Source organism: Schistocerca cancellata, chromosome 2, assembly GCF_023864275.1.
Source record: "Schistocerca cancellata isolate TAMUIC-IGC-003103 chromosome 2, iqSchCanc2.1, whole genome shotgun sequence".
NCBI lineage: Eukaryota > Metazoa > Arthropoda > Insecta > Orthoptera > Acrididae > Schistocerca > Schistocerca cancellata.
The window spans coordinates 848,537,653-848,562,356 of record NC_064627.1 but is presented as its reverse complement, the minus strand read 5'-3'; the positions used below and the strand labels follow the sequence as shown (position 1 = coordinate 848,562,356).

At 43.4% G+C, this 24,704-nt stretch overlaps 1 protein-coding gene across 1 annotated transcript in view; it reads left to right on the top strand.

Annotated features, from left to right (window-relative positions):
• Nucleotides 1–24,704, top strand: part of LOC126159271 (uncharacterized) — a 538,531-nt gene that overhangs the window by 479,268 nt on the left and 34,559 nt on the right. The window contains exon 6 of the mRNA XM_049916503.1: nt 17,122–17,224. Coding sequence (XP_049772460.1) covers nt 17,122–17,224 — 103 coding nt within the window. The remainder of the gene's footprint in view (nt 1–17,121; nt 17,225–24,704) is intronic.

The following is a 24,704-nucleotide window of genomic DNA, read 5'->3' as shown; positions in this document are numbered from 1 at the left end:
TAGTGGGATAACACAAAAGGAAAGGACAGGGTTTGTTTTCAGTGTAACATTTGGTACTGCAGTCCACCCCACAACTTCATTCGATAGATCTTTCGTCTTATTTCAACATTTGTTTCCACCAAAAAAATCCTATCCAAGCATGCTTTCTGTATTTATATGTTCACATATTGCTTACCTCATCATTTATTTACAAGAAAATCCTACCTATACCTCGTTCCTGTATTCTATTCATCTTTCTTTCAAAATAATTATTTCTGATTGTACAATACTCATTGGGGCCCAAATCTTTCTTCGCAATGCATTCTTTACCTATTCTCCATAGTCAGTTTCTTATATAGTCTACCCCCTCTTAAGCTAACTTAAATCTACTGAGCTCAGATATATATACCAAGGGACGAGGCAATGCAGCATCACAACAAATCAACACAAACAGAAATGACAAAAAATGCAAATTGGCAAAGCTAGCAGCATAAATTAGCAAAAGTCAAATTCAATAACACTATGCCTGGCAAACAGCAGCAACTTATACCTAAACATGACATAACGCAACCAGAAAAAATATTACAGTAAAAACAACAATGCAGACAAGGGAAATGCATATTCACATCTTAATGTCTATGTAATTAAAGTGGTACACCACAACAACTTATTGTAAAAAGATATTACCATGTACTTGAAAAGAAAATTAAGTGTTACTGTTACTAGTTACTTCTTATTGTTCTTTCCTTTCCAAGTGCTCCTTTTTTAAAGAATGTGGATTACAAAATTATCATTTAATAGATCTGTTGACAGAAAGAGTTCACATTAGCAAATGCATCTCATTTTATAAAAGCAATGCTGCAACACAGCTGGAAACCAGATATCAAATGAAATAAGCAATTACGCAAACCAAAGCATAAAAAATGTCATTCAGTAGTCATGTGACATTTCATTTCATAAGTTAATTACTCTCAACTCTCGTACAAAGACTCTTGTCATAATCAGGTGTGCAGATGTAAAAATATTTCTTGTCATTTTGTTAGGCATTTCAGTAAATATAATAAATTTTTAAGTAACGAGGGTGTCGCATTAGCGATGAAAGGCACATCCTAATGGCTTATTCTCCAGGTGTTTGACACAGATGTGTGCCCACAACGCATTACAAAAATCATATGTTTTCAAGTAGCGAGCGTGTCGCATTAGCGATGCCCTCTACAAAGGAATGTCATTAACAGCATGTAGGCCTCTCTTTGTCCTTCTCTTCCACCTGTGCCTCTGGCACACCCTAATGGCTTTCTTTTCTACCTAAGCGTCTGAAAAGGCTTGTTCTCCAGGTGTCTGACACACCTGGGTGCCCACGTCACATTATGTGCAGGTGGTCACTTAACTTTCTTACGGAAATATTTACGACAGTAGTTTCCGCTACAGTGACAGTCTCATATAAAAACATTTCACAGGTCAAGAATTTTATTGACATAAACATACCTCAACAGCATAATACACATCGTCGTCGTAAAAATAACATCATAACACCTCAGTCAAATGTCAAAAACGTCGTAGCTTCCTCCAATGATTTCAAAACCTAAAGAAAATTCTCTGCTCATTTCAGTAGTGTCATCTACCTCAAACGTACTTTAAAAATTATGATCTCATACCAAAATACATCATTCAAAGCTCTCATAGTATCACAATGGTTCCAAAAAAATATGAACAGTGCACAAAGTACAGACAAAGTACAATTTCTTAAGTGTGAAGTAATCCAACTCTGTAATGGCGTAAACATGTGTCACTGACGTAGTAAAAGGATGTTTGTTTCTCTGTTAAATGATCAGATAGGTGTGTAATTTATGTGTTAGAGAAATATGGTACCGATGTGTTAAATTGTATAAGCAAATACCATATTAGCTAGGGCTCCTTGTGCTTGCCAAACACATGGTACACAAAGTAGGCGTGTACCCCCCTGAGGTTTATTGTAATTATACCCTCAGGTGTTACAGATTACAGCAATGGAATGAAATGTATTGCGACAAACTTTCTTTGTAATTCAAAAATCTTTAAAAATAAATGTTTTAAGTACAAAATTAATCACTCAAATACGTGTCCTGTAGCGCTAAATGTGCGTCTTGCTGTAAGGTAATCTCTGGGAAGTGTCGTAGTTATTGTCCTCCGAAAGCTAAGTTCTGCAGAAGTCAATGTACTTACCTCATGATACACAAAAGTGAAATGCTTTGCGTATAGATATCATACTTAGTTATTACGCTTATTGCCGTGATGAGGAAAGTACTGTGCTGTAACGTATTGTTGTCCTACGGAAAAGGCTGTCTCCTTGTAGCAATAGCACAAAAGTCACCACTAAAACATGTCTCACTTTATAGAAGAATTCAGAAAAAACTGTGCAGATATAAAACAAATACACCGCAAAAGCAACATTGTAAATTGTCACGCATTAGTAGTGTCGTGATAAAATCGTGTAGCTGTCACATAAACTAACCACTGTGTCATCTGGCATTTCACAGAAAGCACCTCAAATCCAGAATCCACTCGTAAGCAAACCAAAATGTTGCATGTTAACAGTTTCTTAAGTCTGACAAATTGTACAAGTAGCGTGAAGTGAAAATTGCAAAGACTAAGTTAAAAAGCAGATTATCTGTCAATAAATGGTTTTACATGAGAAATGTGGTGTAAACCTTTTGCTCTTCTCAGTACGCAGAGTTTCAACTTGAATGCAATTATCATGCGGTATTCGTCCGTAAAGAATACTGGAACTTTGCTCAAGGTTAGCGTCAATGTTATTTTTCCCTGAGCCAGCGGGCGCACGCGGCTGCCTGCGGTGTGAGTCATTGTCTGTTTCTTTGTTGGCGCGCGCCGTTACTGGGATTAGGAGGCCTAACTTCCACAAATTCGCCTTGCCCAGAGGGCCCAGCTCTGTTTAAAACTCGCCAGTTCTGATGCAGTTCAGGTCTGTCGTTACAATCATATCGCCTGTCGTCATGTCGGTAGTTTACATAGTTTCTTTCTTGTCTGTTACGTGGTGGAGAATTTCTGCCTGAGTCGTAACTGCGTGCTGGACCGTTGCGTCTGAAGTTATTCTGTCTCCCTTGATAATAATTGTTTTGGTTTCCATATTGTCTGTTTCTCTGATTGTCTCTGTGATAGTCATTACTGCGGAGAGGTGATCTTTCCCTGTAACTATTACTCTGCCAGTGGTTGTCATATGGGTGGTGTCTGTTTTGGTCACGATTTACGTTGTAAGAATAGGTTTGTCATGGCCATTTATTGTTTCTGTCGTCACGGAATTGTGACGGATGTGACCTGTAGTGATTGTTTTCCTGTTTTCGCATCCCGCGACTGTCTGTGTCAATTTCCAGTTCTTGTAACAATCCCTGAAAAGCTTCAATGTCGTCTTTGCAACGTCCTGCCAAAATAATATGTCGTAAATGTTCAGGCAGTTTGATTAAGCAAATGCGGATGAGTTCTGAGGGGCTGTATGGGTTTGACAGGTACTGATTCTTGTGCAACATGTCTTCAAAATATTTGACAAGACTGGAAAATTCAGATTGTTCGAAGTGTTTCATCATCATGATGCTATGTTTTACGCGATCTTGTGTAGCTTGTGACCAATATGCTGAGAGGAAGGCATGGTAAAATTCTCCTTCACTGTGGGAATCGTGAATGACCGATCGCATTCTTACAGCTGGTTCATTCTCCAAGTAGCCACACATAAATTCTAATCTGTGTTCTAATGACCAGTTGGGAGGAAAACAATGAGAGAATTGATGGAGCCACGCTTGTGGATGAATGTCGTTGGCAGAATTCTTAAATGTTTTGAATTTACGTGTAGTAATGAACAGCTTATAGTCAAAATCATCGTGTCGGCGAGTAGCATGTCGGTCATTGTCACGTCGTTTCGGCGGTTCCATCTCAAAATTCGGTGTACCTTGCCAATTTCTTTCATAATTACCGAAATGCCCTGTGCTATTATTTTGTGGCTTTTCCGTATTTCTAAGTTCCTCTTCCCGTGTTGGAGCGCGAGTATCCTCTGAAATATGTAATTCTTGTATTACCTGTGTCAACTGATCTTGTACTTCCCGGATTTCTCTTTTGTACTGTGTATTGATTTGATTTTGATTTTGTTTGAATTTTCTAATTTGTTCATACTCTTCTGTGTCAGTGAAGGCTATGGGTCTTGTGTCATTCAGATCATCATCTACCTTTGTAGATAAGTTAGTGACCTGATCCGAAAGTTCGGCTACTTTCTCTGATAATGAACTAATTTCCCCCATGTGTCTTTCTACTGTGTCCTTTAAGTTTTCCTGAGTTTTTGCAAGTTGCGTAACCGAATCGGTAGATGCAACTGAGTCCATTTTAGCTTGCAAGGTCTCATGATTTTCATGAACAATAGTTTGCAGTTCTTTTATTGCTGCTTCGTGATTCTGTAATGCATCTTCATGCCGCGAAAAAATAGGCTGAAAATGCTCACAAATTTGTGTTTTTACGTCATTACAGACTTTTTGGCATTTCGATTCAATGTTATGTAATTCAGTAGTTAGATCTTCACGTGTTTGTTCAAGTGTGGTGTCTAACTTCCGAAGATTTTGTTCCATTGTGTCTAACTTTTGAAGATTTTGTTCCACTGTGTCTAACTTTTTAAGATTTTGTTCCACTGTGTCTAACTTTTTAAGATTTTGTTCCATTGTGTCTAACTTTTGAAGATTTTGTCCCATCTGTCTCTGATTTTGTTCCATTTGTTGCATTAGTTGTAATAACAATGCATTAGTGTCTGGAATCTGTTCCTCTACTCTTTTCGGCAGTGCATTTGCGCCGGCAACATTCACATTTTGACAAGCTGAAAATGTGTCTTGACTTATTTGAGAAAACGGTGAGGACGCAAAACCTGAATCTACAGTATTTGCAATATTGTGTCCTATCATTTCGGATTCCTGAGGCGAGCTGTTGCCGACCGACCGATCGATAATGCTTCCCTGTTCACTACCTGTTTGACTGTCTACGCCATTGTTTGACGTCCGCTCCATTTCCCTATGCACAGTTACCAAATTACTACATTGAACATTAGTTAACTCATTACACAGTGGCGCTAACACATTGCTTTCGTCTTCACTGTCGTTTCTCAGTTTACTTTGGAGCCGAGTGTTACGTTTTTCACACGCCATTATTGTGACAATATTTCACACGATAACACAGAAAAACACAATTTGAAGAGCAAAAATAGGAGAACACATTAACATAGCACTGAAAATAATATCTAGTTAATTGCAGCTGCGAAATACTTGGTGCAAATCTACATGCATACCACAACTGTTTTACAGTACAACAATGAAAGACTGCAACTACAAAGGAGATTCTCTCTACAATTACGCGCTAGCTATAAACAAAAGCTACACTAAATACACAAACTACAAGAAAAAATCAGAAGATTCCAGTGAGGTATCCTAGGCTAAGGGTCGACATATGAAACGTCCCCTTTGAACAATTTTACATGTGAAACGTCCACTTAGAACAATTATACAAGCCTGTGCTTAACCTGACACACAATATTTTTTAGCGCAACGCAATCTGACTTTCAATAACCCCTACAAAACAATGGCCCTGACTAACTTTAACCTATACCTTTTACAAATCACTTACCTCACAAAAATCTTCGCTACTCAAGCTACTGCAAAACAGCGAGCGCCACTACTGCCAGCTAAATAAAAGATTCAAACTACTGAAGGTACTAACTACTGATAGGGATAGTTAGCAAATGAAAGATATTAATAGAGAACAAACAATGTATTTACCTTAATATTCATAATTGACATTCAGTCTTACAGATTATCAAAACTCCGCCATCTCTCCCCCCACGTCCACCACTGCTGGCGGCTCACCTCCAACTGCCCAACGCTATCTGCTGTTCACATCCAGCTATAGCAGTTCATGACAACAATGGCAGGCAACAATGCAAACTAGCGACATACTGCACACAGCACAGCCAGTGATTTTCATACAGAGAGCGCTACGTAACGTTGCCAATAAGAAAACATAAACAGCAAACTTACATAAAGAAAACATAAACAGCCTACTTACAAAGCTATTACCCTGTCTTGCTTCCATGAAGAACATTTCTGTGCAGAACTCTGTATGTGTGTACAATGGATGCTTGAAAATTAATCTAATTATTCGAAAGCCTCTAGTTGGAAACAAATGGAGAGTTTTACCGATAAACTGCCTTGACGGGTGCTAGAACACACACATCGCAGTGTTTTGAAATGATTTTAGCCGTTTACGTTGGATTCATCCACATCTAAAGGGAGCTGCCATTCCTACAATAGGCGCTTATGGCTCATGCAGGGATGATTCTCCTGCAAATGGCGTGATTCGTTTCCATCTCTACCCATGTCCCACCCCATCATAGATTTGACGATTCTGTCGACGGCGGAACGTTGAATCCGTAACGGGCTTATCCTCACACCGACAGGTTGTGTAAGAAGTTCGCCAACGTACACTCGTAGGTCACTTGTATTTTTTCTACCTCGAATTATTTTGGTTAATCGGTATTGTCTGAAGATAAGGTATTGCCTGAAGTTAAGGACACACACACACACACACACACACACACACACACACACACACACACACACACACACACACGCAACTCAGTTTTTTTCTTTTTTTTCACTGTCAGTGCCTGAGATGGAACTCAATATACAGGCCAAAATTTCCTTATCACTTGGTAGATAACAAAATTCCAGACAGCCAACGAATCTAATTTTAATTCAGTCTAATTTTTTTTCATGACAGCGAAAACATTCCATTGGCACCCACCTACATAGGGAGAAATGATCATTACGATAAAATAAGAGAAATCAGGGCTCTCACAGAAAAATTTAAGTCCTCGTTTTTTCCGCCCGCTGTTCGAGAGTGGAACGGTAGAGAGACAGCTTGAGGGTGTTTTATTGAACCCTCTGCCAAACACTTAATAGTGAATAATAGAGTAATCACTTGGATGCAGATGTAGGCCGCTGTTAAAAGCTTTTATATGTACACTTGAAATAAACTAATTTTAAGCGTCTCACTAATTACATCACTCTATTAAAGACCGTGTTCATTCATACTACACTTTACGCCACAGTGGTACTTAACAACTTGTAAATGGCCAGCAATTACCCAGACTCGAGAACAAAACATGGATATGTAAACCTCTACACATCATTAGGCAGAAATCTTGCAGATTATCTACTTCTTCCTCATTTTCCAAGCTGTCGGTTTTACCAGATCATTAAAAAGGAGCAGCTACATAACGCTTAGTCGAAGTGATGGTGTCCTAGTCGTCAACCCACACAGCTTTCCCATTCATCCCCCCCCTTCCTCCCCCTCCCTATATCCTCTAGGGGAAGACGAGAAATACTCAATAACTACAAGACAAAGATAGAAATTCTTTCATTAAAAAGGACACTAGGCAAGGCAGTTCTCCTGACTAGACCTGCGTAACAAAGGAAGGAAATGAAAATTTCGAGAGTGGGATTAAATTTCACGGTGAAAGGACACTAGCAACAGCAGTCGCTGATGAAATTGCTATCATACGTCAAAGAGTGGAGATCACATTAAATCGAATAAACAGTTCACTGAGCACTGTGTATAGATAGGGAAAAGCGAAGAATGGCCGACAAACAAAACATCAAATCTGGTGGCTACGTGGTAGACGAAGTGAAGGAATTCTTCTGCCTTGGAAATACAGAATGACGCACAAGGCGGAATGGCGCAGGGAAAGATGACATATCTTTCTACTAGTGTCAAACATGGGCCTTAAGTTTAGCAAGAAATTTCTGAGTATACACGCCTAGGATATATTATTGTATGGAAATTAATCGTGGATAGTGACAAAACCGGAAAAAAGAGAATCGAAGCGTTTGGGAGGTGGCGTTACAGAGGGACGTTGGGAATTAGATGGACTGATAATATAGGAAATGAGGTTCTCCTCAGAATCCAAGTGGAGAAGAACGCTGGCAAGAAGAAAGAACGAGACGACAGGAATGTGCAGACATCAGGGAATCAATGCCGTGGTACTAGTGTGAGCTTAAGAGTGTATGTATTGTAGGTTCATACTGGACACCACGTCCCTAAGTTTACTGAATCTATGCCAAATTAAGACAGGCAGGAAAATGGCGGCGAACTCCTACTATGTACGGCCATTCGTGAGGATTTACACGTAGAATAGTTCGTTATGCTAAAACTAGTTGTGTAACTAAGAAGAGGTTACACCCTGTGTACAACGATGTCGCCTCTGTTACTGAGGAAGATTAAAAAAACCACGAAGCGACATATATGAGCAAGTAATATAATGTAAGATACATGGCGTTGCAAATGTCGGGAACACCCCAGAAGTGAATGAAAACTGTTGAACATGTGACGTATCCAGATGACGTACCTACCGCACGTGCAGTGGTGCAGCCTATCGGTCTGTCGCACCTATTAATCCCACCTCACTTCGGTTTGACTCCAGGACCACTTGCGCGACTTTATAGCTTGGGACACAGGGTTCGAGTCTTGCGTCCGGCAGGCAGTATTTTTTTCCACTGTGTTAGAGAATTGTGCTTACAGTGTGGTAAGTTTATTATTATATTTACTGGCTTGCGGCATCCGCTCGTTAATTGCAAAGTACAGTACATCAAAAATCTACAGTACAACACTAGAAGAAAAAATAATGTTCCGAATTGCACCGCTAGCAGTAAATGACCTACGTGCTCTTTACTAAATAAAGTCTGTAAATAAGAAAAGAAGAGGCAAAAGGAAAGTAATACAAAATGTTGCTTGGTTACAGGGAAGACAGTAATTCAGTAATTTTGTAACTTCTATCCTTACAGCAGATCACATTAACAAAAGATGTTTAAAAACAGAGTAGCAATCTGTAGCACATCCCCCCCCCCACCTCCCCACGACTCCCATCGGCGAGGGTAGGATCGACAAGCGCAATCGCTACACGTGCGGCGAAGTACGTCATCTGGAGACGTCACATGTTCAACATTTGTGATCCACTTTAGGTGTATTTTTCGACATCTGTGGCCCCATGTGTCTTACATTAAATTGCTTGTCTCAGCGTCATCTGAATCACTTCGGGGGGTTTTAAATGTTGATAAGGATCACCCTGTGTAGAATAAATATTTAAGGTCGTTTCGAGATATTACTACTCTAGGTGGGGGAGGTTGATTGATCCATGAGATGAAATCATGGTGGGCCGCATCGAGCTATTCCAAAGACTGATGATCTAATTCCCCTCCCCTCGAAGGAAACGAAAAAAAACACATTTGGTGCTTTCCCATCCCCGATTTAAATTTTGTGAAACCTGCTGCAGGGTCTGTGTTACCAGATTGGTGTTCATCTCTCGCTTGGAGAGATGAAACAGTTTCGAGGTATTGACCACCCTCAGCTACACCTGTTCAGGAACAAATGACAACTCAGCAGGCGAAGGATAAACATCAGCGAGAAATTAAGAAACACAAATGCAGATGATTAGATTTCTGCCGACGAGAAATGCTCTCGTCATCATTTGTTAATCAGAAACAGGATTTTGTTTCGACATCAGATAACTTGGGCACGCAGTCTCTCCAGAAAAAATATTAATTATAATTGACAGTTATCCTTTTGTAATGGTTATAGATTCTCGTGTTTGTGTCAATGGTCTCTTTCGAAATAAAATGCGAACACGCATTAGTTCGTAGGTTAGGTGGCCACGGCCGTAACACGCCGCTTTGTCTCGTACAGGGAGAGCTGCGAGGGGCACACAACGGCATCCCTTCCGTTCCCTTGTGTTCCCTACTGTCCGCCGCGGGCTGCGCACCGTGTTATGAAATTAATACGCGGCCCGGGAGCGTCCATTAATCACGTCGCGCCGTGTCCCTCCCGCTCGTTAGTATTTATTTTCTCCAGACGTTTCCAGCGCTGCCGGGCCAGCCGGAAGTTGGGCCGCTGATTAAACCGCAGCGCCTGCATCTCGGCCCAGTGGCCGCTTCTGGAGAGCGCTCACCTCTGTAATTCCTTAAGCGCCGTTGAAAACACGCGGTAATAACTCAATCCTAGTCAGTGGCTCTCCGGGCAAATGCGTCATGGTGAGGTAGCATATCTGTACGGTATCCCAATTACTTGATGTACAGCGACCAGATACTTTTTTATAGCTTCGTTTCATTCCAGGACGAGTTTCGTTGTTCCCCCCATCTTCGGTTAAACTGGCATAAACGTTACAGCGAGGAAGCGCTGTAACAAGTATATCGCGGTTTGAGGGTGCGGGGAGGGGAGCTTGGTTCTCGTTTGAGGTGGGAATATGGAGTAACAAGGCTTTCGTTTAGCCCGGACCTGTGGCTATTTGTACAGTCATTCGAACGTCGGCATTACTGTAGCTACGTTACAGTATATTAAGCAAGATTTGACGACGAACCGGAGCTTGCGCCCAGGCAAATTGTGCGAATCGATTTATTCCATTTGCAAAAGATTTTAATTGGGCTGAAGTTAATGCTCAGCTCACGGCAACATTAGTATGTGCACAGTTCGGATATTCCGTGCAAAACTTTCAAAAACACATCTTTCTGGGTGGTTTTTGAAGTGCATCACTTTTTTACTTTAAACTTGTAAGAGTCGTTTCAAACTTTGCTAAACGTAGCACGTAAAATTCGTTCTTACGTGAACTGAATGCGCAGAAACGCTTTAAAGTGAATCAGATGAATAAAAACAGCAGCCTTACAACAGAACTGAAAACTTTCTCTCGAAAAATCTAGCTTCATTGGGATTTTACGTGCAAAATAAGATTTTTTAGTTTTTTATGGGGGCCAATTCTGTGTTTCAAACTTGTGCGAACCGTTTCAAATTTCTTGAGAAGTGACACTAATACATGTAAATAATGTTCGTCCTGTTGTTCTGTGACTGGCTTATGCGGTGCCACAATATATGCAACACGGTTCGAAAGACAATAAATAAAAACCCATAGCCGATCTGTCGTAGCCCGAGTAATCTACATCGGTTTGCCAAGCTGTGACGGTCTAATGTCAAAGTTATTATGGAATAAAAGTTGGGAATCAGAACTAAAAATGCTCCTATGATACGACAAAGAAAGGCGAACGTGTTCTGGCAAAGTTAGTTTTTCGTCTTATGTGGCAGCTTCGAAGACGTTTAAATCATAACATCTCTACATATTACCGTTTTTTTTTTATTTTTTGCTGATCAACCCTAAATTCCCAGCGCAGTGAGCTCTTTCGGCTACCAGGTGTTGACACATCTGCGTCTTGCAATTTATAGGCTAGGATCCCTGATCCTGTGCCCAAAATCCAGAACGTCCGCTAGCCATAACAAACAAGATATATCATTTGGCTGAAGAGCATACGTGTAAGAGCTAAAAAAGTTTTTCTGTGGGGAGGTGTGTTTTCTCCAGAGGGAGACTCTAAAACAATTTTTTGATATTTGGGTTTGGGGAGGGTGATACTTTTCCTCAAGAGGACCATTCCTCGCCCACATTCACCCCCTGTTACATGTATGCTGAGGGGCGTAGAAAAAATAGCACATTTATGTGCTACGAGAAAGTAGAATGCAGGTGCCGTAGGAAGTATCCTAGTGAGGGGATGCATGCATGCTAATCGTTAATGAAACTACAAACAGTCCTGTCTGAGCATCATACCAGAGGTTGAAAATACCGCTACAGTTGTAAGGTTCGTTTATTTAACACACTACAGGTTTCGGCTCTTATACACCCATCTGTCGTACTGAAAATAGAACAACATACACATGCGCCATCCTATTTTAATTGATGTCTGTGGCGTGTTGTTCCACATCGTCTCATATATATATATCCCCACTAAATTAAAAACATAAATTTCATGTCGCATCTTCCACTCAGTTTTGCTACAGTTCTGTAGTGCCCTGTTCAACATGTTCCTTTACCACACATAATGCACTTTTAAGTTTTCCATGTAACTTTCTATGTAATGTTTTTTTTCGTTATTCATTTAATGTAAGCCACTAATTCAAATTGTGAACGGCCAAGCTAGTGGCCCCGCGCTCTTTTTCCCGTCAACAGATGAACAGATGAATCGATTGGGGAAATCCTTGGAGTGTATAAGAACCTAACTTAATAAACGGATCGATTGATACGAGACATATTGTGGCCTCAAGGAATAAATTTAGTAACGGAGGAAACGATAGACTAGCCTAGAGAACCTTAAAATGAAAGTCTGAGTAATTTCATTAGCTAATTGGTTTATGCTTATATTTTATAGTAATTAAGCCAGTTATAACCTCTTCATAACTTACTTATGTTTAAAATAGCGCTTTCAGTACGGAACCGAGACAAAATGTTGAGCCATTCTTCTAACGTTCAGTTTCGAATCCTGCCTCTTATCAACTTCCATTCTGGAAATGACTTATCTCCACCGGGTTTTGTGACCATTAGTAGCAGGTATGTCTTCGAGGGATCTCGTTCTTAGGAAACACGGTTGACGTTTATGGTCGCTGGTTCGAATGAAATGAGGTATGGAACAAACTGACTTTTCACGAAATCGAACTACTTTCAAACTGCTGAAGTTCCATTAACCATTTCTTTTAAATCTTGCTGGTTTTACCAACCAATGTGTCACCTGTCCGAGCGGGTAGCTTTAGGAATTTGACGCGAAGGAGACCAAAGTTTGAGAAGTGAATGTTGATTTAAAATTATTCGAATAAAACATAATCTCGTCTACGCTCTTTACGGTTATAAGGGATTCCGAATCGCAGTTTTAAAAAGTTGAGACGTTTGCGAGCTGCATTGTGTTGCGGGCAGCCTAGAGTGTCGGCCCATAAATGCACACTGAAACTGCAAATTGAGAAACAAAAGTGCACTTAAATATTAATCAAACGTCAACAGACAACTCAGCAAACTTGGCAACTCAATAAATTATTTCTTAGTTCAGGTCAGCTTGGTGATCTTGGGGATCGTACATTCAAAATGCAGTTACACTGACGAAGATATAAATGCATTACTTCAGTGAACACCAGAACGCGCCATGGCATAAAATGAACATGCGCACTAAGTGTGTTTGGTTGCTATGTTTCTCAAAGTAATTAAACCCACAACCGAGGAGCTCAACTACAATTAACACGACTAATTAAATGTATCCGTAGTCTGTACTGGCATTTCGCGACGTGTGGATGGTGGGTGGAGGGAGGAATCCCATATTCAGAATCCACCCCCTTATTCCCGAGAGGGTACTAAATAACAGACTCCGTTTCATAAGGCAGCGACATTACCTGTGATAAGACGTCAACAAGTGAACCTCCTGAAACATCCTGTGTATAACACTGTCAGTTCGGGCGACATTGGCCTTAGAGGTTCATATAAATATACACCACTTTCTTCGGTTTCCGACTTGTCTGAAAATGTCAGATTATAAGACAGAATCATGACAGTTCCCGATGTAATGGTGTTTAATGTGGCGCGTCCAGTTTCGACCTTCGGTGACTATCTGATGTCAGGTTAGCCACCTGAACGCAGATAGAAGCAAATAATCTCACTAGACTGCATACGACTCTGGACTGGTAATGCTTATCGTTTGATAGCAACCCAAGGTTAGCACCAGTCGTGCTACGTTAATCACCACCGCAGTTTGATTTGTCTTTTCGATTTTTTAATACTACTACAGTTGCTGCTTGTTACGTGTTGGTGATAAGCAAAGTTTTTGAATTTGGAGAAGGTACAGTTGATAGTAAAGTAATAAAGCGCTACCTATTATTTCTCCTTTGTCGCTCCTAAATACCACCATCATGTCAATGCAGTTTATTGCTCGGGTAGATGCGGGGTGTCCTGATGTATGCATTTTTCTTCAACAAGTAAAAGGTCATCAGGTTACCTTCCATTCAGAAGGCTGTTGACTCAGCGACTGTTATATTGGTTCAAATGGCTCTGAGCACTATGGGACTTAACATCTATGGTCATCAGTCCCCTATAACTTAGAACTACTTAAACCTAACTAACCTAAGGACGTCACACAACACCCAGTCATCAAGAGGCAGAGAAAATCGACTGTTATATTGACTTGTAAATAATAGATTTCAGCTATCAGTCCTCCTTTTTAAATTTTATTGGCAGATCTAGATTTCAGCTAGAAAGTAGCCATTCTCAATGCACTATCATTTTTAATCAATGCATGTAATGCCTGTTGGTCAGGCTTCATCCACAGTTCATTGAATACTACTGTTAGTATCCGAACAGCCTTTTCTAGACACCAACATCTGGTTTCCGTCTTTTATGACTTACGTAAAGCATATGACACGACCTGACGATATCATAACCTTGCCACACTGTGTGAGTAGGGTCTCCAGGGCCCGCTCCCGATTTTGATCCAACTTCCTGTCGCTCCGTACTTTCCGTGTCCAAGTCGGTGCCTCCCATAGTTCCCCGTATTCAGGAGAATGGCGTTCCTCAGGACTCCGTATTGAGTGTCTGTTTTTAGTGGCTATTAACAGTCTGGTTACAGCTGTAAGGGTGTGGGTCTCACCTTCTCTGTATGCGGATGACTTCTGCGTTTCGTGCTGCTCCTCCAGTACTGGTGTTGCTGAGCGGCGCCTACAGGGAGCCATTCACAAGGTGCATTCGTGGGCTCTAGCCCACGGCTTACAGTTTTCAGCCGCGAAATCATGTGTCACGCATTTCTGTCGGCGTCGCAACGTTCTTCCAGAACCAGAACTTTACCTTCATGACGATCCACTCACTGTAGTGGAGACATATCGATTCTTAGGACTGGTTTTCGACGCCTGATTGACTTGGCTACTTCACCTTCGTCAGCTTAAGCGGAAGTGCTGGCAGCACCTAAATGCCCTCCGCTGCCTGAGCAACACCAACTATGGTGCAGATCGCTCTACACTGCTGCAGCTGTACAGAGTCCTTGTTCAATCCCGCCTTGACTGTGGGAGTCTGGTTTACGGTTCGGTGGCGACGCAGCGTTGCGTTTACTCGACCCAGTGCACCACTGTGGCGTTCACCTTGCGATGGGAGCTTTAAGAACGAGTCCGGTGATCAGTGTCCTGTTGGAGGCCAGAGTCCCTGCATTGCGGATCCGACATGCACAACTGCTCGCCAGTTACGTAGCACACGTTCGTAGTTCTCCTGCGCATCCGAATTACTGTCTCCTTTTCCCGACCACGGCGGTTCATCTCCCGCATCGGCGGCCCAGGTCAGGGCCTTATGACTGCGGTTCCTTCTGTCTGACATGGAGTCCATCTCTCCTCGAGGTCCATTCACCATGCTTTGGTTACGGCAGCACCCACCATACGAACGGCAACAGTTGTCCCACATTCGAATTCACTTCACAACTGCACAGAACACTGTTGTGACCACGACCAACACTAGCAAAAAGTATTGAGGACAGTGCACAGGTGCAGTTCGTGGTCAAGTTCAATAGTGCAACCTGCAAACTTGGCTGACATCTGAATTTACACGGACAGAAAAAAAGGTCGCAGCATCAGGGAGGAGTTGCGTGACATAAACGAAAGTCGGTACGTGCGTTTCTACACGTGAAACATGGTGTCGAAATTGCACGCCAGTCGCATAAGAGTGGTGCTAGTAGTGCCACTACGGCACTTTATGTACAGGCTATAACGGTCGCGGCATTAGTTACCTTTCAGACTGGGCGTGGTGAGCTGACATTAGTCAAGAATGCCTTTAAGGTGACACAGACGTCATTATTAGTACCTCATTGAGTTTGAAGGATGTTGTGTTAAAGGGCTAAGAGAAGCTGGGTGGCCCTTTCACAATATTGCACAAAGACTTCGGAGGGAAGTAGCCGCTGTACATGATATGTGGCAGCGGTGGTCGCGAGACTGTACGACCGCAAGAAGACCGGAGTACAGACGGCCATGTGGCACTAGCGATAGGGAAGACCATTGTGTTCGGCTTATGGCTCTGGCAGATTGTACTGCATCTGCAGTTGTAATTTGAGCAGCGTATGGCATCACAGTGACACAACTAACTGTTACAAATCGGTCACATCAAGGACATCTGCAAGCCAGAGGTCCTGTAGCGAGCATTCCACTGACCCCAAACCACTGTCACTTGCGGCTTAAGTGGCCAAGCGCGAGCTCACTGGACGGCAGGGTAGAGAAACGTTGTGGGTTCTGATGGAAGCTAATTCTGCCTCGATGCCAGTGTTGGCTGCGTGTTGTTTACAATGAGGCCAGTTGAGGGCCAGCAACCAACCGTCGTGCGTGCTAGACACACTGGACGTACACTTGGACTTACGGCCTGGGATGCGATTTCGTATGACAGCAAAAGCACTCTAGTAGTTATCCCACGCACATGACTGCAGATTTGTGGGTTTGTTCTTCATCACCATTTCATCATCATTGACTCGCAAGTGGCGTCAACTAAAAAGGACTTGCAATATGGTGGCCGAACTCCCCCCGAATGGGGCCTACCGGTCAACAATGCCATACGATCATTCCATTTACATTGTGGGTTGATATAGTGCTTATACTTCTGCTCCCACACATTAATAGCATTTCAAGGGGTGTTTTCCAACAGGATAACGCTGTTGTCCAACAGGTTAACGCTCGTCCGCGTACCGCTGTTGTACCTCAACATGCTGGGTTGAGTATTGACAGGTTGCCTTCGCCTGTTGTATCACCACATCCTTCTGCAATCGAGACCTACCGGACATCATCGGACGACCACTCCAGCGTCATCCGCACCCAGAAGTAACCATCCCTGTATTGACTGACGAAGTGCAACAGGCGTGGAACTCTATCCCACAAACTGACATCCGGTACCTCTACAACACAATGCAAGCACGTTTGAATGCTTGCATTCAACAGTATGACAGTTACACCCATTATTAATGTACCAGCATTACACACTTGCAGTTGCTTATCTCGCTCTTTCATTAACCTGTGATCTTGTAATGTTAATCACTTAAATATGTTACATAGACAAATGTATTCCCCAAATTTCATTTACATTGATCATTTTTTGGTGTTAGGGTTTTTCTGCCGTCACTGTTTATTCAAGCATGCATTTCCGGCTGTGTTTCGACTTCTTTATCCAAACTCTGTGGCAGTAGTGATTTAATTTAGACACAAGTGCTTCCATCTCGCTCCTTAGCCCTGTCTTGACTAAGTGTAACGGTGTGTTTGCAGGCTGCTGCGTGAAAAGTGCGCCGAGGACGAGGAGTTCGTGGAGATCTGCAAGCTGCGCCGCGGCGCCGCGCTCCACACGCTGGAGTCGCTGCTGGACCTACCGGTGAGTGGCCGCACTTCCACAGTTCAGACAAAAAGGAATGAAAGACGTTAGCCACCAGTCGGCACGAATTTAAATGAAAGGGGCAAGTTGAAAACTTGTTCCGGTCCGGGATTCGAACCCGAGTCTCCTGCTCACCAGGCGGACACGCAGACCACTACATCATCCCGACGCAGTGGTCGCCACTATCGCTCGGGCTACCCTAGCACGCTTCCCGTCAGAAGCAAATTTTCTTCTTACACCATTACTCGCGGCATCTCCCCGATTCTTGCAAGGGGAACTTGGTGTGCATCTGCTCTGAAGAGATCATTGGCCATCATCGCCTTATTTATGTATACGTGGCGTCTTTTCTTTTGGACGTGTTCGAAACAACAGACACCATATATACGAGGGCAGTTCAATAAGTAATGCAACACATTTTTTTTTTCTGAAACAGGGGTTGTTTTATTCAGCATTGAAATACACCAGGTTATTCCCCAATCTTTTAGCTACACAACACTATTTTTCAACGTAATCTCCATTCAATGCTACGGGCTTACGCCACCTTGAAATGAGGGCCTGTATGCCTGCACGGTACCATTCCACTGGTCGATGTCGGAGCCAACGTCGTACTGCATCAATAACTTCTTCATCATCCGCGTAGTGCCTGCCACGGATTGCGTCCTTCATTGGGCCAAACATATGGAAATCCGACGGTGCGAGATCGGGGCTGTAGGGTGCATGAGGAAGAACAGTCCACTGAAGTTTTGTAAGCTCCTCTCGGGTGCGAAGACTTGTGTGAGGTCTTGCGTTGTCATGAAGAAAGAGAAGTTCGTTCAGATTTTTGTGCCTACGAACACGCTGAAGTCGTTTCTTCAATTTCTGAAGAGTAGCACAATACACTTCAGAGTTGATCGTTTGACCATGGGGAAGGACATCGAACAGAATAACCCCTTCTGCGTCCCAGAAGACTGTAACCATGACTTTACCGGCTGAGGGTATGGCTTTAAACTTTTTCTTGGTAGGGGAGTGGGTGTGGCGCCACTCCATTGATTGCCGTTTTGTTTCAGGTTCGAAGTGATGAACCCATGTTTCATCGCCTGTAACAATCTTTGACAAAAATTGTCACCCTCAGCCACATGACGAGCAAGCAATTCCGCACAGACGGTTCTCCTTTGCTCTTTATTGTGTTCGGTTAGACAACGAGGGACCCAGCGGGAACAAACCTTTGAATATCCCAACTGGTGAACAATTGTGACAGCACTACCAACAGAGATGTCAAGTTGAGCACTGAGTTGTTTGATGGTGATCCGTCGATCATCTCGAACGAGTGTGTTCGCACGCTCCGCCATTGCAGGAGTCACAGCTGTGCACGACCGGCCCGCACGCGGGAGATCAGACAGTCTTGCTTGACCTTGCGGCGATGATGACACACGCTTTGCCCAACGACTCACCGTGCTTTTGACCACTGCCAGATCACCGTAGACATTCTGCAAGCGCCTATGAATATCTGAGATGCCCTGGTTTTCCGCCAAAAGAAACTCGATCACTGCCCGTTGTTTGCAACGCACATCCGTTACAGACGCCATTTTAACAGCTCCGTACAGCGCTGCCACCTGTCGGAAGTCAATGAAACTATACGAGACGAAGCGGGAATGTTTGAAAATATTCCACAAGAAATTTCCGGTTTTTTCAACCAAAATTGGCCGAGAAAAAAAATGTGTTGCATTACTTATTGAACTGCCCTCGTATTATACTTACTGCGCGTACTTCACGCGTATGTCTGGACACTCCCAACAGTTCAACGCGGCGTACGTGTCTAAGCAGATGGGAATGTAAAAGTACGGTGTCCGCGAAAGCTGCCCTTCCAACTTTAAGTGTTAAATGCATTTTATTGACTATAGGCAGACCCTGTTTAAGGCCCAAGAGGCACAAGCGGTTGTATCGGCCCCAAGCTGAGAGGAGCGCCAGGCCGAAATTTATATACAAGTCTTCTCAAAATTTGTGTCGATAACTGGTACGGGTGAAGGTATACGGTAATACAAGCTAAAGCGTGACAGCAAACATGGGTCGAAAGCGAGCCGTTTGCGAGTGTGTGACTACGAGTACCCACTGACTTATTATCCTATATAGCGTTTACTTTTACATTAACGGCCCACCTGATAATGCTCTCATTTCACCTAAGGTTTACCTTAATAAGAAATAAATTACTATAATACTAGTTCAGTACATTGCAAGCTGCAATCTGTGTCATCGTCACACCATTTCAGTATCAGAATGTTTCTCCTTCGTATCTCAAAAATTTAAATTCCCTTTTTCAGTGGCATACATACAAATTTTGACCATGTTCATAAATTTTGAAATACTTTCGTGGAAAATGTTTTGAAATTTAATAAATTCTAATGAATTTACCCATGATGATCGGAAAATGTTTAGTTTTACGAACTGTATTTCATTTATTGCGAGAAGGTGAATTATTTCTTGACTTCTGTGAATTTCAGATAGTAAGCTATTACATTCAACCTCTTCTGTTTAATCAGAGTTAGTCAGGGGCTCTTCATGATCACCAAAAAATCCTTTTCGTGCAGTGAATACACTTTTGTAATATAGCCCCTACTTAGTGTGGATTCCCCCCGTAACACAACTAGAAGCCCTCAGGTTTCAAGTAGGTCCAACCGTTGTCAGAACAAATGCTCTCGAAGCAAATAAAAGACCTACTGATAAGGGAATCGTTACATACTTATTGGTAAACTTCCTCCATGTGTAACATACCACTTACACAGCTAAATAGTGTCTGATGTTCAACAGGTAACTATAAAATTGGAAAATATTTTTTATACTTTTGTCGCCTTTTCTCCAATGGAAAGTGAAATAACCTCTAAATTATAGAATTATTATACTAAAAAATAACAGAACTTTCATTTTTCCATTTAGCACGTAGCGCATTTTACTGCAGCTAGAGCAATAAAGTAAGTCTACTTTTTTGTGTTTTCATTAAAGGCTGTTAAAGATCTCAGGAATTACCTTAAACGGAAATACATTTTTATCATTTTAGCTTTGGAATAAGAGTCAAAAATTCATTTCTGATACGGAGGAATGCCCATGTAGCACTCACATGTATTTTTAAAGGTGTTAACAAGAGCCCAAGGAAAGTCAACTGATGTTAACAACGAAGGGGAACGGATGCAGTGGGGTACCACATGATAAGCGGCTTATGTGGGAAAATGTTTGCGAACCGGCTTTGTATTGGGCCCTACTATAGTTACTATTTACTCACTGAGAACTAATTTTATTTATTTTTGAATATTCTCATTCATTTTAGAACGGCGAAACAGTTACTGCAGAACTTACAACTGACTTTCGCTGTTGTACTATAAATTGGATGACTCAGTGATTTCCAGCCCAATTTGCCGATGTGTTCTTGGATACTAATACTTGTGGGTGGCTGTGCATTGTCATGTTTAAACAAGATTTCGTTTGGATTCTTATCAGACCGAATATGTCAGGAACAGTTCCTAAGTTTGCTGAGGGTCTTAGTATATATACACTCCTGGAAATTGAAATAAGAACACCGTGAATTCATTGTCCCAGGAAGGGGAAACTTTATTGACACATTCCTGGGGTCAGATATATCACATGATCACACTGACAGAACCACAGGCACATAGACACAGGCAACAGAGCATGCACAATGTCGGCACTAGTACAGTGCATATCCACCTTTCGCAGCAATGCAGGCTGCTATTCTCCCATGGAGACGATCGTAGAGATGCTGGATGTAGTCCTGTGGAACGGCTTGCCATGCCATTTCCACCTAGCGCCTCAGTTGGACCAGCGTTCGTGCTGGACGTGCAGACCGCGTGAGACGACGCTTCATCCAGTCCCAAACATGCTCAATGGGGGACAGATCCGGAGATCTTGCTGGCCAGGGTAGTTGACTTACACCTTCTAGAGCACGTTGGGTGGCACGGGCTACATGCGGATGTGCATTGTCCTGTTGGAACAGCAAGTTCCCTTGCCGGTCTAGGAATGGTAGAACGATGGGTTCGATGACGGTTTGGATGTACCGTGCACTATTCAGTGTCCCCTCGACGATCATCAGTGGTGTACGGCCAGTGTAGGAGATCGCTCCCCACACCATGATGCCGGGTGTTGGCCCTGTGTGCCTCGGTCGTATGCAGTCCTGATTGTGGCGCTCACCTGCACGGCGCCAAACACGCATACGACCATCATTGGCACCAAAGCAGAAGCGACTCTCATCGCTGAAGACGACACGTCTCCATTCGTCCCTCCATTCACGCCTGTCGCGACACCACTGGAGGCGGGCTGCACGATGTTGGGGCGTGAGCAGAAGACGGCCTAACGGTGTGCGGGACCGTAGCCCAGCTTCATGGAGACGGTTGCGAATGGCCCTCGCCGATACCCCAGGAGCAACAGTGTCCCTAGTTTGCTGGGAAGTGGCGGTGCGGTCCCCTACGGCACTGCGTAGGATCCTACGGTCTTGGCGTGCATCCGTGTGTCGCTGCGGTCCGGTCCCAGGTCGACGGGCATGTGCACCTTCCGCCGACCACTGGCGACAACGTCGATGTACTGTGGAGACCTCACGCCCCACGTGTTGAGCAATTCGGCGGTACGTCCACCCGGCCTCCCGCATGCCCACTATACGCCCTCGCTCAAAGTCCGTCAACTGCACATACGGTTCACGTCCACGCTGTCGCGGCATGCTACCAGTGTTAAAGACTGCGATGGAGCTCCGTATGCCACGGCAAACTGTCTGACACTGACGGCGGCGGTGCACAAATGCTGCGCAGCTAGCGCCATTCGACGGCCAACACCGCGGTTCCTGGTGTGTCCGCTGTGCCGTGCGTGTGATCATTGCTTGTACAGCCCTCTCGCAGTGTCCGGAGCAAGTATGGTGGGTCTGACACACCGGTGTCAATGTGTTCTTTTTTCCATTTCCAGGAGTGTAATTAATTGTCGACACCTAATCAACACGGGAATGACACCATCATATCCCAAAAGAGTATCATCATGACTTTACCATGAGGGAGAAGCTGCGTCGAATTTTTCTCTTTTTTGATGGTTGCGAGTGTTGTCACTCAGGTGACTGTCTTTTTGTTTCCTGTTTAGTGATGTACCGAGGTTTCATCACCAGTAATGATCCGTGACGGAAAGGTCTCTCCATCGGCCTCACACTGCTCCAACAGTTCAGATGAAACTATTTTTATTTAATCTTGTGGTTTTTTCTGAGGTTTCATGGAAGCCTCCTCCAACGCAACTTTGAATATCCAAGACTCAGTCATAGTGCGCGCACCGGCACACACATTTCCAATGCTCACCCATAGGTGTAGAGCCAACCGTCGAGCAGTGATGAACCTGCCTGCACGCTTGCGAGACTCACCTTAGCAGCAGTGCCTGTGACAGGGCGTTCCGAACCTGGCCGATAAAGGAACTCAGTTTCTGTTTTTCGTGACTTCGTGACTGTTCATCTCTCGTGACCCATTATCCCCCCACAGTACTCCATTCAGTTGCATCAGCACCTCACACTGAAAACAAACGTTTATCAACGTTCACCACGGTTCCTTTTTCTTCAACCAATAATTCAATTACAGCGCGTTGCCTGTAATGAGTGAGTGTCTTGTGTAGGCGCCATTTTGATCGTTCACTACAACTCCGCCGCTATCAGAATTGTACGAAACACCGCGCACGTGCAAAATAAACATCAGATTTGAAGCATTTAAAAGGTCATTGTCGTGCTGTTCGGTTGTACAGCCAGTCACGATGGTCCAGTGTGAGCTGTAATTATGGTACGGCAGAGGAATTCGGTAGATACGCTGATACATTCATGCGGAACCGATTTACACTGTAAAACATTATTTCCAAATTTGGCCACCAAATGTAGCACTGTACCCTGCTTGTTGACGGCAACGCTCTCATTCGACAAGCCATGACGTGAGTGGACAGTGTGATTACCGAAAAGAGGGACCGTGTGCTGTTAGTGAAACTGTTTTGTGTGAACGGCAGCAGTTAAGTACAGTTCTGTATTGAGAGAGTATCGCCGACTGAAACGTCTAAGGAGAGGCCCGGTGGTTTCAAGAAAATGATATTCGAAAACAGGGGTGAGAAAAAGAAGGCATATTATCCCGGTGGAAGATACTGAAGAGGTTGCTGTACTGTCTCTGGCTATGCAGTATGTGCCTCAGATAGTGTTAGTTCTCGGGCAGTGCCACAAGAATTTTCCATATCCTGGTCAAAAAGACGGAAAGATTTGCGGCCTGTTTTACAATGGTACTCGTACAAGATCCAGAAGGTGCAGCAACAGAAACGTCATGATCGGCAGCAATGTTCTGAATTTGTTCTTCGATTTCTAGCGCGGATCGAAGTTGATGAAATGCGAATGGACAATATTCTATGGAGTAACTAGACACGTTTTATAGCAGAGGTTGCATTGAATACACAGAATTGCGGAATTTTGGGTATAATTGAACTGCACTTTGTACAGGCTGAGCCACTGAACTCGCCGTAAGTGACTGTGTGACGTGGACTCACAACCACCTTTATTCTCGATCCATTCTTCTTTGAAGAGAATACACCCACAAGGCGTGTCAGGTGTACCGTGACGTCTGTACGTTATCGAAACCTTCTTACAAAGCACGTGACTCCTGCTTTGGAAGCTAATGCTTGCATCCAAGATGGAGCATGTCCTCCACCCAGTGAAAGATATGTTCATTGCCATCTTCCACGAACGTGTTATCTCCAGAGGTTTTCCATGTGCATGTTCTCCCAGATCATCATGATCTGCAACCATGTGACTTTAGGCTATGAGAATACTTAAAAGAACGCGTTTACCAGGTACACGTTTGTAAGAAAATAAAACGCCTACAGCCGTCCTTATAATCTTGTTTACACAGACTCTGATCCAGTGTATATATTGATCGTGAGAACCCCTTCAGCATCAACTAACACCTGAAGATGGACAGTGAAACGCCAAAACTGGTAGGTACACGATAAACGAGATTGTAAGAACGGCTGTAGGCGTTTGATTTTCTTACAATAGTGAACGGCCGTGGTCCCCAAGACACCCAGTCAAAAGGATGGACATATAAAAACTTGAGGCAGACTTTTGGTCTCTACCTGATCTGAAGGCCAGTATACAGGAACATGTTGCTCAGATTACACCGGAACTGCTACGAGCAACCGTTGATCACGTCATTTTGCGGATACAGCATCTCATCGACGTCTCAAGTGCTCATATTGAAAAACTGTGGAAGCGGCGGTTGGTAATGAAAGCAATATCATGCCTTTGTCACTTCTCCGCCCACATCCCAGTCCTAATCCATTACATTTGGAATAGAGATGGGTCGTTCGCGAACTAGAGAGTCCCAAGGAACGGTTCACCAAGATGAACGGAACGAGCGAGGGATGAATTCTAAGAAACGGTCTTTCATGGTTCACTTCGGTCGCGGCTTTCTACTTATAGTTCCCGGGAACGGGAAACGGTCAG